General features: G+C 41.5%; 1 protein-coding gene across 4 annotated transcripts in view; it reads right to left on the bottom strand.

The window, feature by feature from the left end:
- The window catches only part of CYL1 (alpha-N-acetylglucosaminidase family / NAGLU family), a 468,268-nt gene that overhangs the window by 275,051 nt on the left and 174,567 nt on the right, over positions 1-18,650 (bottom strand). For all 4 annotated transcript variants that reach the window (XM_089425378.1, XM_089425375.1, XM_089425370.1 and 1 more), the window contains exon 10: positions 13,195-13,312. In XM_089425378.1, the coding sequence (XP_089281504.1) occupies positions 13,195-13,312 (118 nt within the window). The remainder of the gene's footprint in view (positions 1-13,194; positions 13,313-18,650) is intronic.

The following is an 18,650-nucleotide window of genomic DNA, read 5'->3' as shown; positions in this document are numbered from 1 at the left end:
GTGCCAAGAATCTGTTAAGATATCTTCGTGGCACAATTACATATGGGTTAAGATACACTGCCAGAGATGTGAGACTACTTGGATACACTGATGTTGATTGGGCAGGCAGTGTGGTGGACCGTAAGAGCACTTCCGGGTGTTGTTTCTCCTTGGGATCTGCTTCGATATCCTGGATGAGCAGGAAGCAGAAGTCGGTGGCTTTGAGCACCGCCGAAGCAAAGTATATTGCTACTAGCATGGCCTCCTGTGAGGCAGTGTGGTTGCGAAAGCTCTTCAATGAGCTGTTTGGATTTACATTGGATACCACCATGATCCTATGTGACAACCAGAGTGGGATTTGTTTGTCAGAGAATCCTGTATTTCATGATCGCTCCAAGCATATCGATATCAGGTACCACTATATTCGAGATATGGTGTAGTGAGGAGCAATAAGGCTCCAACATATCGGTACAGATGAACAGATCGGCGACATTCTAACAAAGCCCCTAGAAAAGATCAAATTTTTTACTTTCTAAGAATGACTTGGTGTCATTCAGCAACCCTCTGATGAGGGTCCTGTATGATGTATTGAGCTCTGGGAGCTCTAGAGGGGCACGAGGTACTTCTTGGAGCGACATATGACCACAGGGTGACTCACCATCCCCTGGTGGTGTACGTGTACCGGGTAAAAGAATCAAAACTTTCCTTGTGACACCTCGTGGCGACTATGTAGCAGAATGATTACTTCTCCTGTGAGGTCTGGATGATGTATTCTCCATGATGATTATGTAACAGGATGATTAGTTCTCCTGTGAGATCTAGATGATGTGTTCTCCATGACGATTGTGTAGCAGGATGATTAGTTCTCTTGTGAGGTCTGGATGATGTTTTCTCCATGACGATTGTGTAGCAGGATGATTAGTTCTCTTGTGAGTGTTAGTGTCAGTCTTTCCAGCCTTCCTCCAGTGATCAAATATGCTCTTACAAAGTGGTCTCATAGTGTCAAGGTCAAATTTTGTCATTTCAAAGAGTTTTCAAGCAAAATTTGGTCACTAGGCATTAGGTCTAGGGTTTGCTTTAACTCCTTCTAAAGTTGTCCAAATGTCGGTCCATGTCACCATTCAGCTGAGTTTATCATCATTCATAGGGTTTTCATTATCATCTCAGTGTCTAATGAGTCTTTTTACACCTTGTCCATGCTTCAGTTGCGCCTAGGTAAGGTCATATTCCTCTCCTAGGGTTTTGAAGCCAATTTCTCTTGGACGGTCAAATCATCGGCAAAACTTGTATCTTGATGTTCATACACCTTCCCCTATCCTTAAAGTACCTTATCAAATGCTTCCCATCACTAAGATCCCCCAAATTCCTCATTTTTCCACAAACCCTAGTTTCTTGCTACAACTTGGCAATTTTCTAGGTTGGGCCTGTGTTTTGCCCTTTTGGACCCCTTCCCCTCACTCGATCTCCGCGATTCCACTTTCCCCTGCTTCCTAACATCCCTCCCTACTTCCAAAAATTTCCCCAAGAATTTAGAAGCCTCTTATCCCCTTCATTTCGCTTCATTTCGACAAAATCCCTTGTTCCACACATCGGGATAAGTTTCACTCAAAAGCTGTTTCAGAGCAATCAAAGATGAATTTTGGAAAACTGAAAGAGGTTTTTGTCCACAACACGCCAAAGAAGAAAAACCTCCTTCACTTTTTGCACAGGTGTCATGGTTTTAGAGAAATGTCAAAAATACAATCGCCAGATCCAAGGAGGTTGGCCAAGGCACTAAAACGACGGAAAAGGCCCGATCCACTCTAAATTTTGGCCAAAGCCTCTTTGACTGAGCATGGTACTTGATTGGGGACTCCCAGCCCAAATTTCAAGAAATTTGGAGAAAATTTTGTCAATTGTGAATTTTTTGTGCCAAAAACAGGTTTTCCTCCCCAACAGGTCGCGCGCCGCGCGCGACCTATTCGATGGGCAACTCCATTTCGGGAAAACTCAGCATTTTTGGATTTGTCATGCAAAGATACACCTGCTCAGCAATTACCAAGAGATTTCATCAAGTTTTGAGCCTCCAGAAGGTCAAAAAAAAGCAAAAAATGACTTTCTGCCACCTTTTTGACACACAGGAAGCAGTCTTGGGAGATTGCAATTTTGGAGGGGCAAATGGCCACCAAATTCAGAAATTCCACTTGGGTTGGAAAGTAGACATCCAGACCTTTCCAACAAGCCCACTTTTGCCTCATTTGGACACCTGGAAGTGCCTCAAAAGCAGCTCCAAAGTAGCGCGACCTGTTGGGCAGTTTTTCACAGAAATCCACCTACAGCTCAGCAAAACGCAGTTTTGACTGGATTTGACTTTTTTGAGTGAATTTTGATCCTCCTTGTTGTAAATGATGTAACTTTATGATATTTTGACACTTATTTATCTCTTCTAGAAGATTCTTTCATGTGATAGGCAAAAATTTAATGAATGAATTGGTTTCCTAGTTTATAGAGGCAAGTTGTTTTGACTGCCTAGTTTTTAGTGCTCAGTTTAGAATTGGTTGAAACAGCTCCTAGGATAGTGAGCTCGACCCCTAGAGGCAAGGAAAGATGTTAGATTGCCTATATTATGTACTTTCTTGGTCATTTTCATGGTTGGACTCTTGAGGGAGAAAGCTTCTATTGTATTACTCATTGTATCTCTGCAATTTTGGCAAAGGAAGAAAGACCAGGGTTTTGCAGTCCTTTTTGGGATTCCTGTGGTTACATGTATTGATGGTGTGTTTCTCTTTGTACTTGTAAGTTTGTTATGTGATTCATCTTCTTACTTTTCCTTCTGCAAATTAGGCAAATGAAGTGTTAAAGTAGAATTCATGATTGCCATGCTTTGCTTTTAAGTTTGCTTAATATTTATGTTTTCATCTGTCTAAAGAGAACCCTTGAAGGTTTCTTGCTCTCTTTAGCTCCTCACCGGTCATTCCTATCAATTCACTTAATTAAAAGGCATCAGTACAGTCTCCTACCTTGCCCCAAAGAACCCCCTGCAAAAACTGTGTCCAATCCCTGCACCCAAAATTGCCTTTCCCCAACTTTCCACCAAAACCCTAAAAATCCCAAATCAAACCTTTTATCAGTTTACTAGCCTAAAATCAGTGTTTCCTCATTGGTTATCTCGCCCGTTGAAGATCCCTACCGAGATAGACCGGAGAAAGCCCTCTCCTGCCCCGTAGGGCTAGCTACGAGGCTAAGTGGTTTGATGTTGCCTTGGAGTTTACCTTTCTCAGCCTGAGGTGAAATTTCAAGCGCTAACAGTGAGTACAAGATTCATTAGTTCTCCTGTCGAGGCATCCTACCCATGCAGTCTGGGACTCATGGGAAGTACCTCTCATCTGATCAATGAGCAAGGAAATGAGGATAGGGACCATAGTAGTACCGATGGATGCATCGTTGTATCTATTGTACTCCCTATGCTAGGATGACATTCATTGATCTAGGATCAATGATACTGGTCTGGGACTAGTGGTAGGAGTTGTACCCACTATGAGACTGACTTCGGGTCGGTTGAGGACTAGTTTGGGACCAGTGGTACACACTCTAAGACTGACTTTGAGTCAGTGGAGGATGGTATGATACATCTTCGATCATTGATCTGGGATCAATGATACTAGTCTGGGACCAGTGGTAGGAGTTGTACCCATTATGACACTAGCTTCGGGTCGGTTGAGACTGGTTTGGAACCAGTGGTACACACTCTGAGACTGACTTTGAGTCAGTGGATGATGATACTGGTCTAGGACCAATGGTAGGAGTTGTACCCACTATGACACTAACTTCAGGTCGGTTGAGGACTGGTCTGGGACCAGTGGTACACACTCTGAGACTGACTTTGAGTCAGTGGAGGATGGTATGATACATCCTCGATCATTTCTTCCTCTTAATAATTTGGACAAAATCATAGCAGAGCAAAGCAGATTAGAACAGGGCAGAACATAATAGAGCAAAGCAGGTAGAATAGAGCAGAGCAGAGCAGGGGTCAAATTGTACAAGGCAGTGCATTTGATGGATGAATAGTAACGACCGACAGACGAATCGCAGATGGAGTTCTCCCTAAATGAGAGGGAGCGTTAAAATTGGCAACTAGGGCCAAACTCCATGTGGGTCATCTTATTCATGGCTAATAATATTTCTATTAGATTCCTCTCGTCGAGAGGTGTAGGATTGATCTAAAGATCATCCGATTCCGATAAGTATTTACGGAGATATGAATTTATTTTGATTATGGAATAATTATCAAGCCGACCAGCAACTCATGTAGGTTCAGAAGCCCAACAGTTGCATCTATTCAATCATCAACATTTGTGTATAAATACAGGAGGAATTTTCCTCATTTGCACTCACTCATCTCGTCACATCTCTCTCTCTCTCACCCGAGCCAAAAAAGGTCGTTCGAAATCCTGGACTAGTGCGCAGCGAAATCTTGCACTGGTGCGCGGCGAAATCTTGCACTGGTGCGTGGCGAAATCTTGGACTAGTGCACAGCGAAATCTTGGACTGGTGCACGGTGAGCAACTCACCGGAGGAGACTTGACAAGTTCAATCTAGGGTTTTCTGCCCTAGTTCAGGGCTGATCTAGGGTTTGTTGCTGCTGATGTAAATCAGATTTATGTACTATTTCTCTCTGTTGAATTATTGAAGATGAAGGAAGATTTGATCAAAGGGTTTCCCCACATTGGGGTTTGTCCCTGGCTAGCCGCCACATCTTGTGTCTCTTGTCTTGGCTTGTTTTATGTCGATCGTTTAATGTTATATCCGCAATTTACTTAATGTACATGTGATTGCTAATCTGTGGATAGTAATAAGAAAAAGAAATAAACTGCTCTAAGCATAGAACAAACCATAACTTAACATTATATCAGTTAAAACATTTATATTTGGAACACAGAAGTGTATAATAGGAATAGATGCTTTTATTAATGTGATATTTGCAATAAATCAAGTACAATATATACATATATGGTTTCAATCAGTTGCCAAGCACCAACTTGGACTCTTTATGAGGCTCCAACCTCCAGAGCACCAACTCTATCTTGTCAAGGCACCAACCTTGAATTTAGGAGCACCAACTCCCAAGGACACCAATCCTTTTAGTTCTTAGGCACCTACCTCAAGGGCTCCAACCCTCTGCTGTAAACCGTCTGGATCTGCTTGGTTGTAATTCTCTGCTCCCAACCCTGTTGGACCTATGATTTACCTCTGTCCTCCTATTCCATCCACTTCTGCCAGAGCTTCGTCTTCCTTTATTTTCTTACAGTTTTTCCGTAACCCTAAACTTTTGCTTGTTCTCTGTTTTATATTCCTGATACCCCTAACCTTTGGCTTCCTTTCTCTGCTGGCTCTTCGACTTCCTCAACGCTCGCTTGATCTTTTAGCTTCCTCTGCGCTCCTCTGTCTCTTCAAATACATCAATACACACAGGACACGTTAATGTGGAAGAGAGGCTGAATTACAATAGTGTTGCATATTAAAAGACTATCAAAGATGCCCTTTTTAATATTCAGAAAATATACATTAATTGTTCACGGAAACCATATAAGAGAGACTATAGCCATATAGAGGTCCCACATGCCACGTCATCCTTTTATCGCAATCGCCACTTTAATATGACAAGGCCTTAAGCCTTTAAACTCGGGACCATATAATATATCGAGATACAAGGATGCACAGGCAATACATGGAAAATACACCCTCCGAACACATAAGGCCGGACTCCAAATGCATTACGCCCGCATCTATAACTTCATCAGGTCTGCTCCTTCACAACTTTATCGCAATCGGCAGATTTGCACATAACATAGCCAATTCCTCGATACCCTAACGTGATATTATTTTAAACTGTTTTAATAACTTCGTCGGGTCCATATATATATATATATATATATATATATATATATCGCAATCGGCGCTTTCAATGTGGCAAGGCTTTACAAGAGGCTTGCGATATGCGACGAATGCGATAATATATTAAATCATATTGCAATGGTCCAGCCGGGTCCGTGTATTATCGCAATCGGCACTTTCAATGTGGCAAGGCTTTACAAGAGTCTTGCGATATGATGGATGCGATGTAACTTTAAAGTGTATTACAATGGAATCCTCGGGCCCGAGTATTGTATCGCATCTATATATATATATATATATCACAATCGCATATTTAATGTGCCATCCCTTTATAACTTATGATATGATATTAAGCGGTATTCCTTAGCGATCCTCCATCGTTGATCTGCTCACGATCCAACGGTCAACACTTAACCTGATCCACCCAAAACCGTCCATTGATCCTTTGTCATCGATCAACCTGTGCTGAATCCAACGACCTACATGAATTTCGGGTGAGCAATTTGCAAGGGAAATAACCAACCGAAAAAGTGGTTTTCTCTCTCCACTCGAGTGCTACGTGTCGCCCATTAAATGGAATTGGGCACTCTCCTCTAAATACCACTTACCGTCGAGCGTCCGCCCGAAAACCACTGCCACTATTATAAATCCGCCTTTTGGAATATAAACACATGCATTCACTTTGACTTTAACCCGATATATACTCCTCCGCTCTTTTCTGGTCTGTTATGACTCTACGATGGCTTCCCGTGGTTTCAAATGACTCTTCCTCTATGCTTCTCTTGCTCCGTAACCTGCTTCTTTGAGGGCTTCCGATGTTCTCTATTCTGATATTCTGCATTGTCTTGATTTTTGTCACTCCTTTGTTAACTCCTCTGTTAGCTCCTCTAATGCTCTGTTGCTCTTTGTTCTTCCGATAGCACTTTCCCTTGGACATATCTCTCTGTGACTTCCAATGACTCTGTTTATGTAACTTCGCTAATGCGATCCTCTTTCCAATGGCTTTGCTCTTGTTCTTCACAAGTCTGCTCTGCTTCTCCTTAGCTCCATATTGACATTAATGACAATCTAGATCAACACCACGGCCCCTTTAGATGTTGCTTATGCAACTTTGTTGTTGAAACATCTGATCACTTACTGGTTGACTGCGATTTCACACAAGCAGTTTGGAATTTGGTCCTTCACAGTCTTAGTGCTCCCTCCCCCTCCCAGACATCTGTCGTTTCTCTTTACATCTCCTAGACAGACCAAAATCCTGAGAAAAAAGCTAAAAATGTAGTCTGGAACAACATCTGGCAAGCTATTCCAAAATGCCTTTGGTGGAAAGTGTGGTTGGCTAGAAACGATTGCGTTTTCAACAACAGGCTTCCGAATTCAGTGGTAGTGGTGGCCAAAGTGAAAGCCCTCTTGCTGGAAATTGCAGGTAAATCAACTCCCGCCTCCTCTTTACCTTCAGAAGCTTCTGCGTGGCTAGGATCCTGCTCGACAAGAGAGAGGAACGATTCAGTCAACAAACCGTTGAATGCTCCTTCTTGGCGCTTGCGACTCACTGAAGGTGACTTTCACACGTGGTGGCAGGGGACCTCAAAAGCCACGATCTTCTTTGATGGAGCGTCCAAGGGGAACCCAAGAACTGCAGGTGCAGGGGGTTTGATTCTTTCCCCGGATAGATCGAGTGAAATCGGCTTCAGTTGGGGCCTAAGCACTAGCTCGAACAATCAAGCAAAGAGTTACAGTCTCTTAAAAGCTTGTCAGATTGCGAAGGAGCTAGGTTATAAAATAATTCAAATTTTCGGAGACTCGGAGCTTCTGATTAAACTTTTAAACTCCGAAGATCATTTTTGTAATCTTGCATTAAACAAAACTCTGCAACGAATCCAAAACACTTTGAAAGATTTTGACAGAGTTGACTCTTACCACATCTTATGGGATTTAAACAAGCAAGCAGACTCTCTAGCAAAAAAAGGTTGTCTGTTGCCTCAAGGAAACCTTAGTCTCAATGGAGGATCCTGCTCGCTTCATCCAATGCCTTAACCAAGCTACAACAGGCAGATCTGCATTCAATGGCCTCAACACTCAGATTGAGCGTTGTACTTGGAATTTTGAAATAAAACCAAGACACGAAGGAGATCTCCATTCCAGGGCTCTCTGGAGAGATGTCAAGCTTCCAACCATCTGTGCTGTGCAACCTCCAGCCACCAACCTCTCTCCCCCTCTAGCGACCATTTCCGCCTCTTTACCTCCCCCCCATCAACACCTCTCCACCCTATCAGTCACACTCAGGAACACCAAGCAGCAAGCAGAAGGAACAACACAACAACAGAAGGAATAGCCGCAACCAACAGAAGGAACAGCACAACAACAGAAGGAACAACAAGTAGAAGGAATAGCACAACAACAAAAGGAACAACCGCAGCCAACAGAAGGAACAACACAACAACAGAAGGAACATCCAACAAAAGGAACAGCAAGTGGAAGGAACAACACAACAACAGAAGGAACAACAAAAAGCCCAAGGGGAAAATGAAGGAAGCAAACCAAATGGAATTCAAGACAAGAAGAATCAGCCCTCTCAGGAGTAGTTAGTCTACAAACCATGAAAAAATACTAGAGAATCAATGTTATGTAAATTTTCTTTACTAGTAGGACAATATGTTAGACAGTATTCAAGAATAGCTACAAAAATCTATGAATTTTTGAATATAAGCACAAGAGAAGGAACTGTGTTCTCAGCACATTCTCACGGCTTAGTTTCCACTTATGCTACAATTGATTGTAATAGGAGCTTGCTCCATCACAACTCTTGGTAATATATCCACTATCTGATCTTGTTAAAAAAAAATCGATATTTCTTACACAAATTCTCATTAATGATACAAATTCATTGATTTCAAACATAGATCTTCATCTAGATGTAAGTTTTACTGTTTACAAAGTAAGTTAATAACATTATAGCATGCATAGTCCATACAAAATTCAAATACATGTTGATGTCACATAAATTCTAAATTTATAAATGATAAATCATAATACATATTCAATTCATCAATGATCCAATAGGAGAAAGACAAGATAGTAAGATAAAAACACTGACAGCTGTAGTTTTCTCATTAAGTCATCAAAATCAAAATGTGTTACATAGGTAGTGCAATGCCAATGGAAAATAGAAATAGAAAATACAAAACAACTATAGGTATACAAGCCTCAAGGTAGTAGGTAGCCCATGACTCGTCAGTCATCAATCCTCATAGTCATCATCAAAATGAACATCATTTTCCTCATCATCATGGTCACCAATGCTCTCCTCTGCATCCTCCTCCTCCCCTGTATCCATAGTCGTCTTTGCATCTGCAGGTGTGGAGGATGACCTCTCTACAATATCACCATCATCAAATCGAACAAGCTCTAGCACTGGATCATTGAGATCCATGTTAGCGAATGCCAACTCAACACTGTTGTCCAGACCCATATCATCAGGAAAGACATCCCACATCTTTGTCTTTCCCTTCAACCACTCTTCCCTCTGCCTGTAAATAAGACGAAGGTTGGTGTGTACATACACCATTGTCTCTGCGCTGGACTGCTCAAGCCTGCTCTTCTTAACACTATACAAATTCCCATATGTGCTCCAATTCCTCTCGCAACAAGAGGATGAAGTCACTTAAGAGAGGAGCCTCATGGCTAACTATTGTAGAGGAGGGCTTGTTGCCCCATGATTTGCCCACCAATAATAGGGCTTCTTAGCCCCCTTGTCCCTAATCACATCATATCCCGCAAATCGACCAATGCCAGTGGAAAACTCTACAAAGGAATCCTCCACCTCATCAAGCAATACTCTATCCTGAAAAACCCGTCTGAATACATCTTTCCTCCCCTTTGAGATTTCACCATCCATGTGAGGAGGGAATCTACGGGAAGGTCCACCATTCAGCCACTCATGGTTGTAGTATTTTGGGTTCAGTGAGTGAGCCAAACAATGTAAAAATGTGCAATTCTTGTCCCATCTGCTGACAAGAATATCTTGTATAGTACCACACAAGGCCTCTGGCAATGTCTCATACTCGAGGCACTCACTCTGTAGAATAATGCTCCTCACAGACTCAATCATGGAATCCCATCCCTCATAAACCTCTCCTAGGATGGGTTTGTATGTATCTGCAAATTGAAGCAAAGAAATGATAGGGTCCATGATCTGAATAATTAGATCTACCATCTCCCACCAAGCATCATCTAGCACTGTGTCTTTCACTCTTTTAGAGGCTTGTTGATCTATCTTTCTCCAAAAAGACCAAAACTCTTAAATAACCATGGCCCCAAGAGCGGCCTTGACCTCCCTCAACCTCTTCAACGTGATGAATGAAGAGGGAAACCGTGTATCCGCAATCTTCAACAATGATAGATTGTTGTACTCCTTGTAGATAGTGAGGGCATTTGTATGATTTTGTACAAAGTTACGGATATGTCGTGCATCCTCAATAATGTTACCAATCCAAAGCACATCAGAAGCAATGGATTTCAGTGCTAAGTTCAATGAATGGACAATGCAAGGTGTCCAAAACACTTGTGGATATTTAGCTTCCACAATCATGCCAGCAACCTTGCAAACAGGTGCATTATCTGTAATGATTTGCACACAAGAATCAACACCTACATCTTCAATAACTTTAATAAACAACTCACCCATATATTGTGCATCCTTGTATTCTCCAAGTGTATCCACTGCTTTCAAGAAAACTGGACCATTCAAGGAAGACACCATGAAGTTGATGAGTGGGTGTCGTGCTGGATCTATCCATCCATCAGAAACAATGCTAACCCCAGATGTTGGCCATGATGCTTTAATAGGCTCAAGCATTTTTTGCACCTCTTTTTTTTCCTTCGTCAACAATGTGGTTCTAAGCTTCTCTGAACCAGGAGGCACATACCATGATGGAGACCCATGAGTTAGAGCTCGGCACATCTCAATAAATAGAGGTGAGCGTGCAACATTAAAGGATATGAAGTTTTGATAGAAAAAAAGGCAATGGTGAGATCAAGCTTTTCCCGTTTCTCTTTTTGAAAAATCTTTTCCATTGGACCAAGTGAATTTTTCTTTTTGTTGCTTGTCCCCTAATAGAACTCTCAAATGGAAATTTGTGGGTGTCTTTCCTCAAAAATGGAAGGGGGCCATCATTCTTAGTTTTTCTTGATTTTGCAACCACATTTTCCATACCAACAGTGAACTCTTTTTCCATTTCTTTCCTCTTTTGCAAAGGAACTTGTGTACAAGCTCCAACTCCACAACCTGGTAAAGCCAACAAATAGCCTTTCACATGAAAATATGAACTTGTGAAAGTATTGTGGCAAAAGTTGCATCTCCAATTCACATTGCCTCCTCCCTTCCCCTCGTTGCTTGGCCCATCCTCTCTTGTGACATATTTTCACAAGGGATATTTCTCAATGTTACCTTTAGGAGGAAGTCTTCCCTCAACATTACTTGCAGCAGATTCTAATGATATTGGGGGAGGAGGGGCATCTCCAATGGGGACATTCTTCCCCTTCCTTTGCCCCCTACCTGCTGCCCTTAATTGAGCTATGAATATTGTAAAAAAAATAAACAAAACACGCACAAATTTGTAAAAGAAATCATAAATGCATCATTGCATATACAAACTACTGTAATACAAATGCAAAAAAATAGAGAGGAAATGCACTTACCTATTCCTTGAATCTCCTTGAAAACGCTCCAAACCCTTGGCTCCTTGCTCCAAACTCCTAACAGCAAACCCACGGCTCACCTCTTGCAAAAGGAATAACACAAAATGATACAAAACATAAACATTTTCGCCCTTTTATAGTCGCGCAGGTCCCGATTTTCTAGATTCGTGTCCGATTTCATGACACGTTGTGTCCGAACAGGACACGATCCGGATTCGATCGTGTCCCATTCAGACACAACGTGTCACGAAATCCGAACACGAATTAGGGCGAATCGAATCCGATTTGCGAGATTGGGACACGTGGCCCTCAAACAATGAATCTGGTTCCAGAGCTTCTAAGCATCCCATCCCATAGATCTTCTCGTTTTAGTTCCAACGAGCTATTACATTGAGGTATTCTATCAAATATTCCTCCCAAAATGCCACCTCAAACATAATTAATTAAGTTCGGCCCATTAATAACTTCGGTTTTTGAAAATCGTCAGAATGCAATGGAACAAAAGACAAATTGTGTGGATGATGGTATATGCCAAGAAAATGCCATCGTATCCCATAAAAACCCGTCAAAACTCCTATGAGACCCCTGATGACATAATCCTGCTCCCCTGACTTGGCAATCCCGTGCCCTGTAAATCCACCCTGACTGTACTAAAGAGGAAAATATAAATGAGGACATGACAACACCCTTCACAAAGAGACAATCCTGCATAATGATCACCAGACACTTCAACTTTTGGATTCGCAGTAAGGAACTCAAGAACACTGCCATTTGAACTAGGCCTCATACATCCAGCAGTTCCATTTGGTGATCAAATACAAGGATCATCCGACAAGGTCATTGATTTTTTTGCATTTAGGCACAAATTACAAGGTATGATAACTAAGTTGTTATATTCAATATTGAAATGTGTATGTCTTTTGGGAAACTCATTTAGATTGCAATGACTCATTGCTCATAAACTTGACATGGAAATGGATTGGCTCGTGGAAACTATAACTGAAAGATCCTTCAAGTTATTTTCCATAATAGTAACCACACATATTAAGCTTTGACAGATCTATGTTCTATTGACACTCCCATGGTGTATAACTTCTATGAATATAATTGTAGTCGTGATTTGAATTCTTTGAGATAAATGAAGCATCTATGAATTTTTGCTAAAATGGTTACATTTCTACTTTCAGATCTCAACCCCTGATTGATTAGCTTAAGGAAGCATTTTATAAAATAGTTTCAGTCGAGAGGTGACAAACCAGAGGTAGATAATGGATGAGCCATCGCCAAATAAGAAATCGATGTAACAATAACCTAGAACAGTCTTATACTTAGCAATAATATCAAATTAGTGGAATGTATATTTAGTATTTACTCTCCTATATCCTCAAACGTTATGAGGTAATTTGAATATGGGAAGTCTACATCATGGTCTTGCCACTGCCAATGTAAATGAGCTAACTAGAACAAATTTACAGTTCACAGTTTTAGAACAAAAATATTGCTTGTTGAGAAATAATTAAGCCTCTTGCACCGCCAATGTAAATGAAATAACTAGAAGGAATTTACAGTCACAGTTTCAGAACAAAAATATTGCTTGTTGAGAAATAATTAGGCCTCTTGTACACATTGTTTAAATAGGCAAACCTGCATTAGCCACACAGCATCTTTGTCTCCTGCACGCATTGCATCAAAAACCGCAGTTCCAAGACTGGATATAAACTCTGGATCATCTGAAGGAGGTTGATTCTCATTGAAGGTGTCACTGTTTGCAATAACATAGTAAGTAAAATCATTAATTATAATAAAATTAAGAGTTTGTACAGAACAACATATAATGAAATGTAAGTTTACAATAAGTTTGAAATGTAATATTATTACCTACCCCATTAAGTTCATATATTTTGTGGGATAATAGTTTTATTCACCTAGTCTGTTAATTTTTAGGGCTTGATTGTTCTCTGCTGTAGATAATTGCATTTTCAAAAAATTTCATCATTCATACATTACATTCACCCCATAACATCATATCAACATTGGTAATTATGTAGAGAGAACAATAAACATCTATAATGCACCAGAACAGTGAAGAACAATAGATGAAAAGCATAAACAATAGAGACACCAAAATTTAAGTCAGAGATCAGAGAAAAACCCCAAAAGGGGGAAAACCCAACCAGATTCTTCTTCTATTAGATATTCATCAATTGTTCAGCTGAGATTCAAAGCACAATGAGAATGAGATAATCACATCAGGCCTCCTAGTGCTAACCCAAGTTAGTTCACAACTTCGTTTGTGAACTGAATGAAACAAGTCCAAGAGAGCTGCTATCATATCATTGTCATAAACAATATCACATCTTCCATACAGACACCATCATGTTATAAGAGCATATTATAATCGAAGTTATTGGGACAGTGATATCATCATGTCATGGATATTGTAAGATCATTTCTATGCATCATTCATCATGTATCAAGGTCATTGGCATCATGTACCTTTAACAAGGTCATTGTAGATCACCGTCATCATATAACATAATAACAAAGTCACTGTAATCATGGAGCATGGTCACTGTAATAATGAAGCAAGGTCATTGTATCATGATTTCTGTCACACGTATCATTGCCACTGCTATATGAGAGATCATTGTTTCATTGTTAACAAGGTTGTAAAGATCTGCCTTATTCTATATAGTCTATTGCCACTGTAAACTGTCTCATATATATATATATATATATATATATATAGATAATGTAGATCATTGTCGATTGATATACTATTCACAGTCTCACATTAAAGTTGCTTTCCATAATACAAGGCATGGACATAAGGGTCACAAGTATACGAACCATAAAATAACAAATTTGAGTTATGATACATGCCAGTTAATGTAAATAGAGAACCACTGTACAAAACTATGCTAATCGATGCCACTGTAACGGATCCATTGTGCAACGATGCCTCAGATATATAATAGCGATGCCTTTGTTCTATATTTGCTTGATCTGTATTTGTGATGCTTTTGTTCTATATTTGAGAAATGATGCCACAGTATATATGTGTGTTTGTGTGTAGAGAGAATTAAGCCACAAAGAATTAGAGCCAACGAGCCACTGTGAGCTACAGGAATGTCAAAGATGGAGTGCGATGCTACCAATAGAGATGCTATGTGATGCCACCAACAAAGAAGCTATGTGATGCATGCGAATCAAACCATAGTGAAATGTGAATCACCAAGTCATAAAGTCACTGCAATACCACACGCGAATGCAATCTTCCAACATATGATCCAAATCAATGTAGTTATACGAACTTGAGATATATGCAAGAACCACAAAAAAAATCGACGAGCTACAGAGCAAGTGCCATAGAGGTTTACAACGTGACCCACAGGAAAGAGATCTGAGTCATTAGGAAGAGAATTGTAATGCAAGCTAACGAGTGTGGGCCAAAGCCACTATAAAGCGAGCCACAATATGACAATGTGAGCCATGAATAATAATTACGAGCCAATAAAAGATTAGAACCTCAGATGAGTTGCGAGCTTCCAAGATGTAATCGAAATGTGAGCACTTATGTATATAATAAGCCATACAAGATTCTTATATATTCATTTGATGGTGGAAGTGATCCTTCAAAAGAGGGGTCGACTTAGGGTTTAGGAGGGAAAAACGTAAAATTGAATTTTGCTTATAATATTAAATATATCAAACAATTACTTGCCCTTTTTTGTGCCACATTAATAATAGTAATTTCTTTATTAATTTTGAATTCACCTATGGGGCATGATGGGCTTCGATTGGGGCAATAGGGTTTCTTGTGGGAAATTCGTCCCATAGCTGCCCAAATTTCAACACTCCCTCTCAACTAGGAAGGAACTTCCATCTTCATCATAAGTCTCGTCTACGAAATCTCATTATAATTGCATCTCATTTTATCTCATCTCGTCTCAACGTGTCACCTTTGATTGTCAGTTGAACAATGATGTCTCTATCTAAAGAAGGAGAATCATCATGAGGGAGCTTCGGTTACCACCCTATATCCAATGACAATAGGTGAGATACAACTTAACAGGCAAGGATCACAACCATCCTATTGTCTGACGACAATAGGCGAGATATCACTGTAATATCCCTAACCCGGAATATTCCTCAAACCCCAGCAAAAACTCCAACCAAATATGTGCAGATGATATAATAACCCAGAAATGACAAAATAACAGTGGTACAGCATATAATAATGTAAACAAGAAATATAAGCAGATACTTAAGAAATGCAGTGAGAAATGCTAAGCCATTTTATTATACTGAGCAATAAAATGAGTACAAGAGGTGATCAAACAGATGGCACCTCGACTTGCACAAGGCAAGTGAAGAAATACTCTCAAAATAACAAGAATAGCCTCTTTGCATGCATGTTGTTGCTGTGCTGCTGCTGCTGCTAGGAAACAAATGATGATTTGGGGCTGCTCCCCTCCTCGAAAATGCTGGAACTCTGGAATCGGGCTCTACTCCAAAAGCCCAGAAAAACCCAGAAAGCTTTCCTGGAATAGCCGACCCCTGAAAATCACCCCCTTGGGGATCTGCGTAGTCCCTCAATGCTTGCGCTGCTGTTGAAGAAACTCCTCCAGAACCCTGCTTGAAACTCTACCAAAATCGTCCAAAATGCAAGGGTTGATCCCCTGCTCAATCACCCAACATAAATCCTCCTACAAAAACCCCAATCCAACACTGCTGCCAGAAAGAACTGTGTCCCTCTCCCAGTGCTGCGCAGGCCTCCAACACACTGCTGAAACTGCTACTGGAATGCTGATAAAACTACTGCTGAAATGCCAAAGGAAATACCTTGCCCGATCAGGCACTCGAAGTCCCTTGGGGCTAAGGGTGAGATCTCCGAACAGAGACACACAATGCACTAAACAGTGCTGCAGACTAGCTAAACAGCCAACGTGCTCAGAAGTCGAACGACTAGCTCAAAATGCACATAACTGAATGATCCAAAATGAGGGGGCTGCTCTCTATTTTATAGTCTTTGCCTCTCACAATCCTTAGGCTAGCCTCCTCCTGCGTGCTTCTCCTCTTGCCACGTGTTCTTTCCTCCTGCGCAGTCTCTCCATGTGTCTGCGTGGGCTCCATTTCTGCGTCCCCCTTTGGCCCCCTTGGCTCCCCTTTAAGTCACAATGTTGTGCTACCTAGGAAGTGACTTTTTATTCTAAAGTGAGTTATGTCCCCCTTCCTCACTTTTTATTTACAAATAACTATAGAAGGCAAAAATTGAACAAAATCGTATATTCCAATTAGCCATAGCCAATTAAGAATATTACAGTCTCCCCCGACAAAATGTTTCTTGTCCTCAAGCAAATGAAGTGATGGATGCTGCAAGATCCTCTCACTCTCTCAAGTGGCATCCTCATCCGGCAAATTCTTCCACCTCACCAAGAATTCCTGAACCGTCCTGCTCCGCAGCGGCCTCTCCCTGGTATCAATGATAGCCTCTGGATGCAATACCAAATGCCCCTTGTCATCCATGGGTGGTAGCTCATCTGTCACTGTCACTTGTTGCCCCAATGCCTTTTTCAGGCATGATACATGAAAAAAGTTATGAATCTTGCTGCCTTGGGGCAGCTCCAGCTCATATGCAACCTGTCCAACCCTGCGTATCACCCTATATGGTCCATAAAAGTGGGGCTTGAGCTTCTCAACCCCCTTCTGCTTTAGTGACGACTGTCGGTATGGCTGTAATCGTAGGTAGACCATGTCCCCTACCTCGAACTGTCTCTCCACCCGACCCTTGTCAGCATACAACTTCTGCTGATTCTGTGTTGTAGCCATGTTATCCTTGAGAGCTCGAAGAATATCCTGATTCTCTTGGATCCAAATCTTGGTTCTGGGAGCCTTGCTATCACCAAACATCACGTCAGCAAAAGATAAAGGATGATACCCATATAAGGCATAGAATGGTGACATACCAATGGACATGTGATGTGAAGTATTATAGCAGAACTCCCCTAGATGTAGCCACCTCAACCATGCTCGTCGCTGCCCACTGACATAGTTACACAAGTAGCCCTCTAGCCACTTGTTAACTATCTCTGTCTACCCATCCGTCTGTGGGTGATAACTGGTACTCAGTGTCAACTCCGTCCCCACCAGCCGGAAAAGCTCCTGCCAAAATCTGCCCATGAAACGGCTGTCCCTATCACTGACGATGGTCTTAGGAAGACCATGTAGCCTGAAGATCTCTCTAAAAAACAGCTCGGCCACCTGTGCTGCTGTATAGTGTGCGGATATGGCAAAAAAATGTGCGTACTTCGTCAGTCGATCAACAACGACAAAGATGCAATCCTTGCCCTGTACCGTGGGCAACCCTGTGATGAAGTCCATCAAAATACTCTCCCATTTCCCCTCCGGAATGGGTAGAGGCTGCAATAATCCCGCGAGATGGCTCATCTCCCCCTTGTTCCTCTGGCAAACGTCGCACTCCTGGATATGTTGGAGTACATCCTCCTTGAGGCCCTTCCATGAAAACCTCTCCCTAATGGCCCTGTAAGTTTTGGTAAACCCTTGATGGCTGGCCAATGGTGAATCATGTGATGCCTAGAGTATCTTCTTCTTGAGCTGAGACCCCTCAGTCAAGAAGATCTGATCCCTGTAGTAGATGATCTCATCGATCACCCTGTACCTGTCATTTGCCACCTGCCCATCCAGAATTTCACATGCAAACCTATCCTTGGAGTACTCTACCAAGAGTCAAGCCCTCCAGTCTATGTCCAAGCTCATAAGAGACAACGTGGTTGGTCTACGTGAAAGAGCATCTGCTACCACGTTGTTCTTATCCTTGACATACTCAATGTCAAAGTCATATGCTTGGATCTTGTTGATCCACTTCTGCTACCTCTCCTATAACTGCTTTTGCTCCAAAAAGAATCTGAGGCTGTTGTGATCAATCCTCACCCTGAACCTGTCACCCACTAGATACTGTCGGAATTTGGCCAAGGCATGCATGATGGCCAGCATCTCCTTGTCGTATATGGAATACAACCTCTCGTGCGGAAGGAGCTTCCGGCTCTCATAGGCTATAGGGTGACCTCCCTGCATCA

Source organism: Pinus tabuliformis, chromosome 6, assembly GCF_031772625.1.
Source record: "Pinus tabuliformis cultivar Carrire ecotype Pingquan chromosome 6, CPIR1, whole genome shotgun sequence".
NCBI lineage: Eukaryota > Viridiplantae > Streptophyta > Pinopsida > Pinales > Pinaceae > Pinus > Pinus tabuliformis.
The sequence above is the reverse complement of the archived record's forward strand: the minus strand, read 5'-3'. Positions and strand labels throughout refer to the sequence as shown.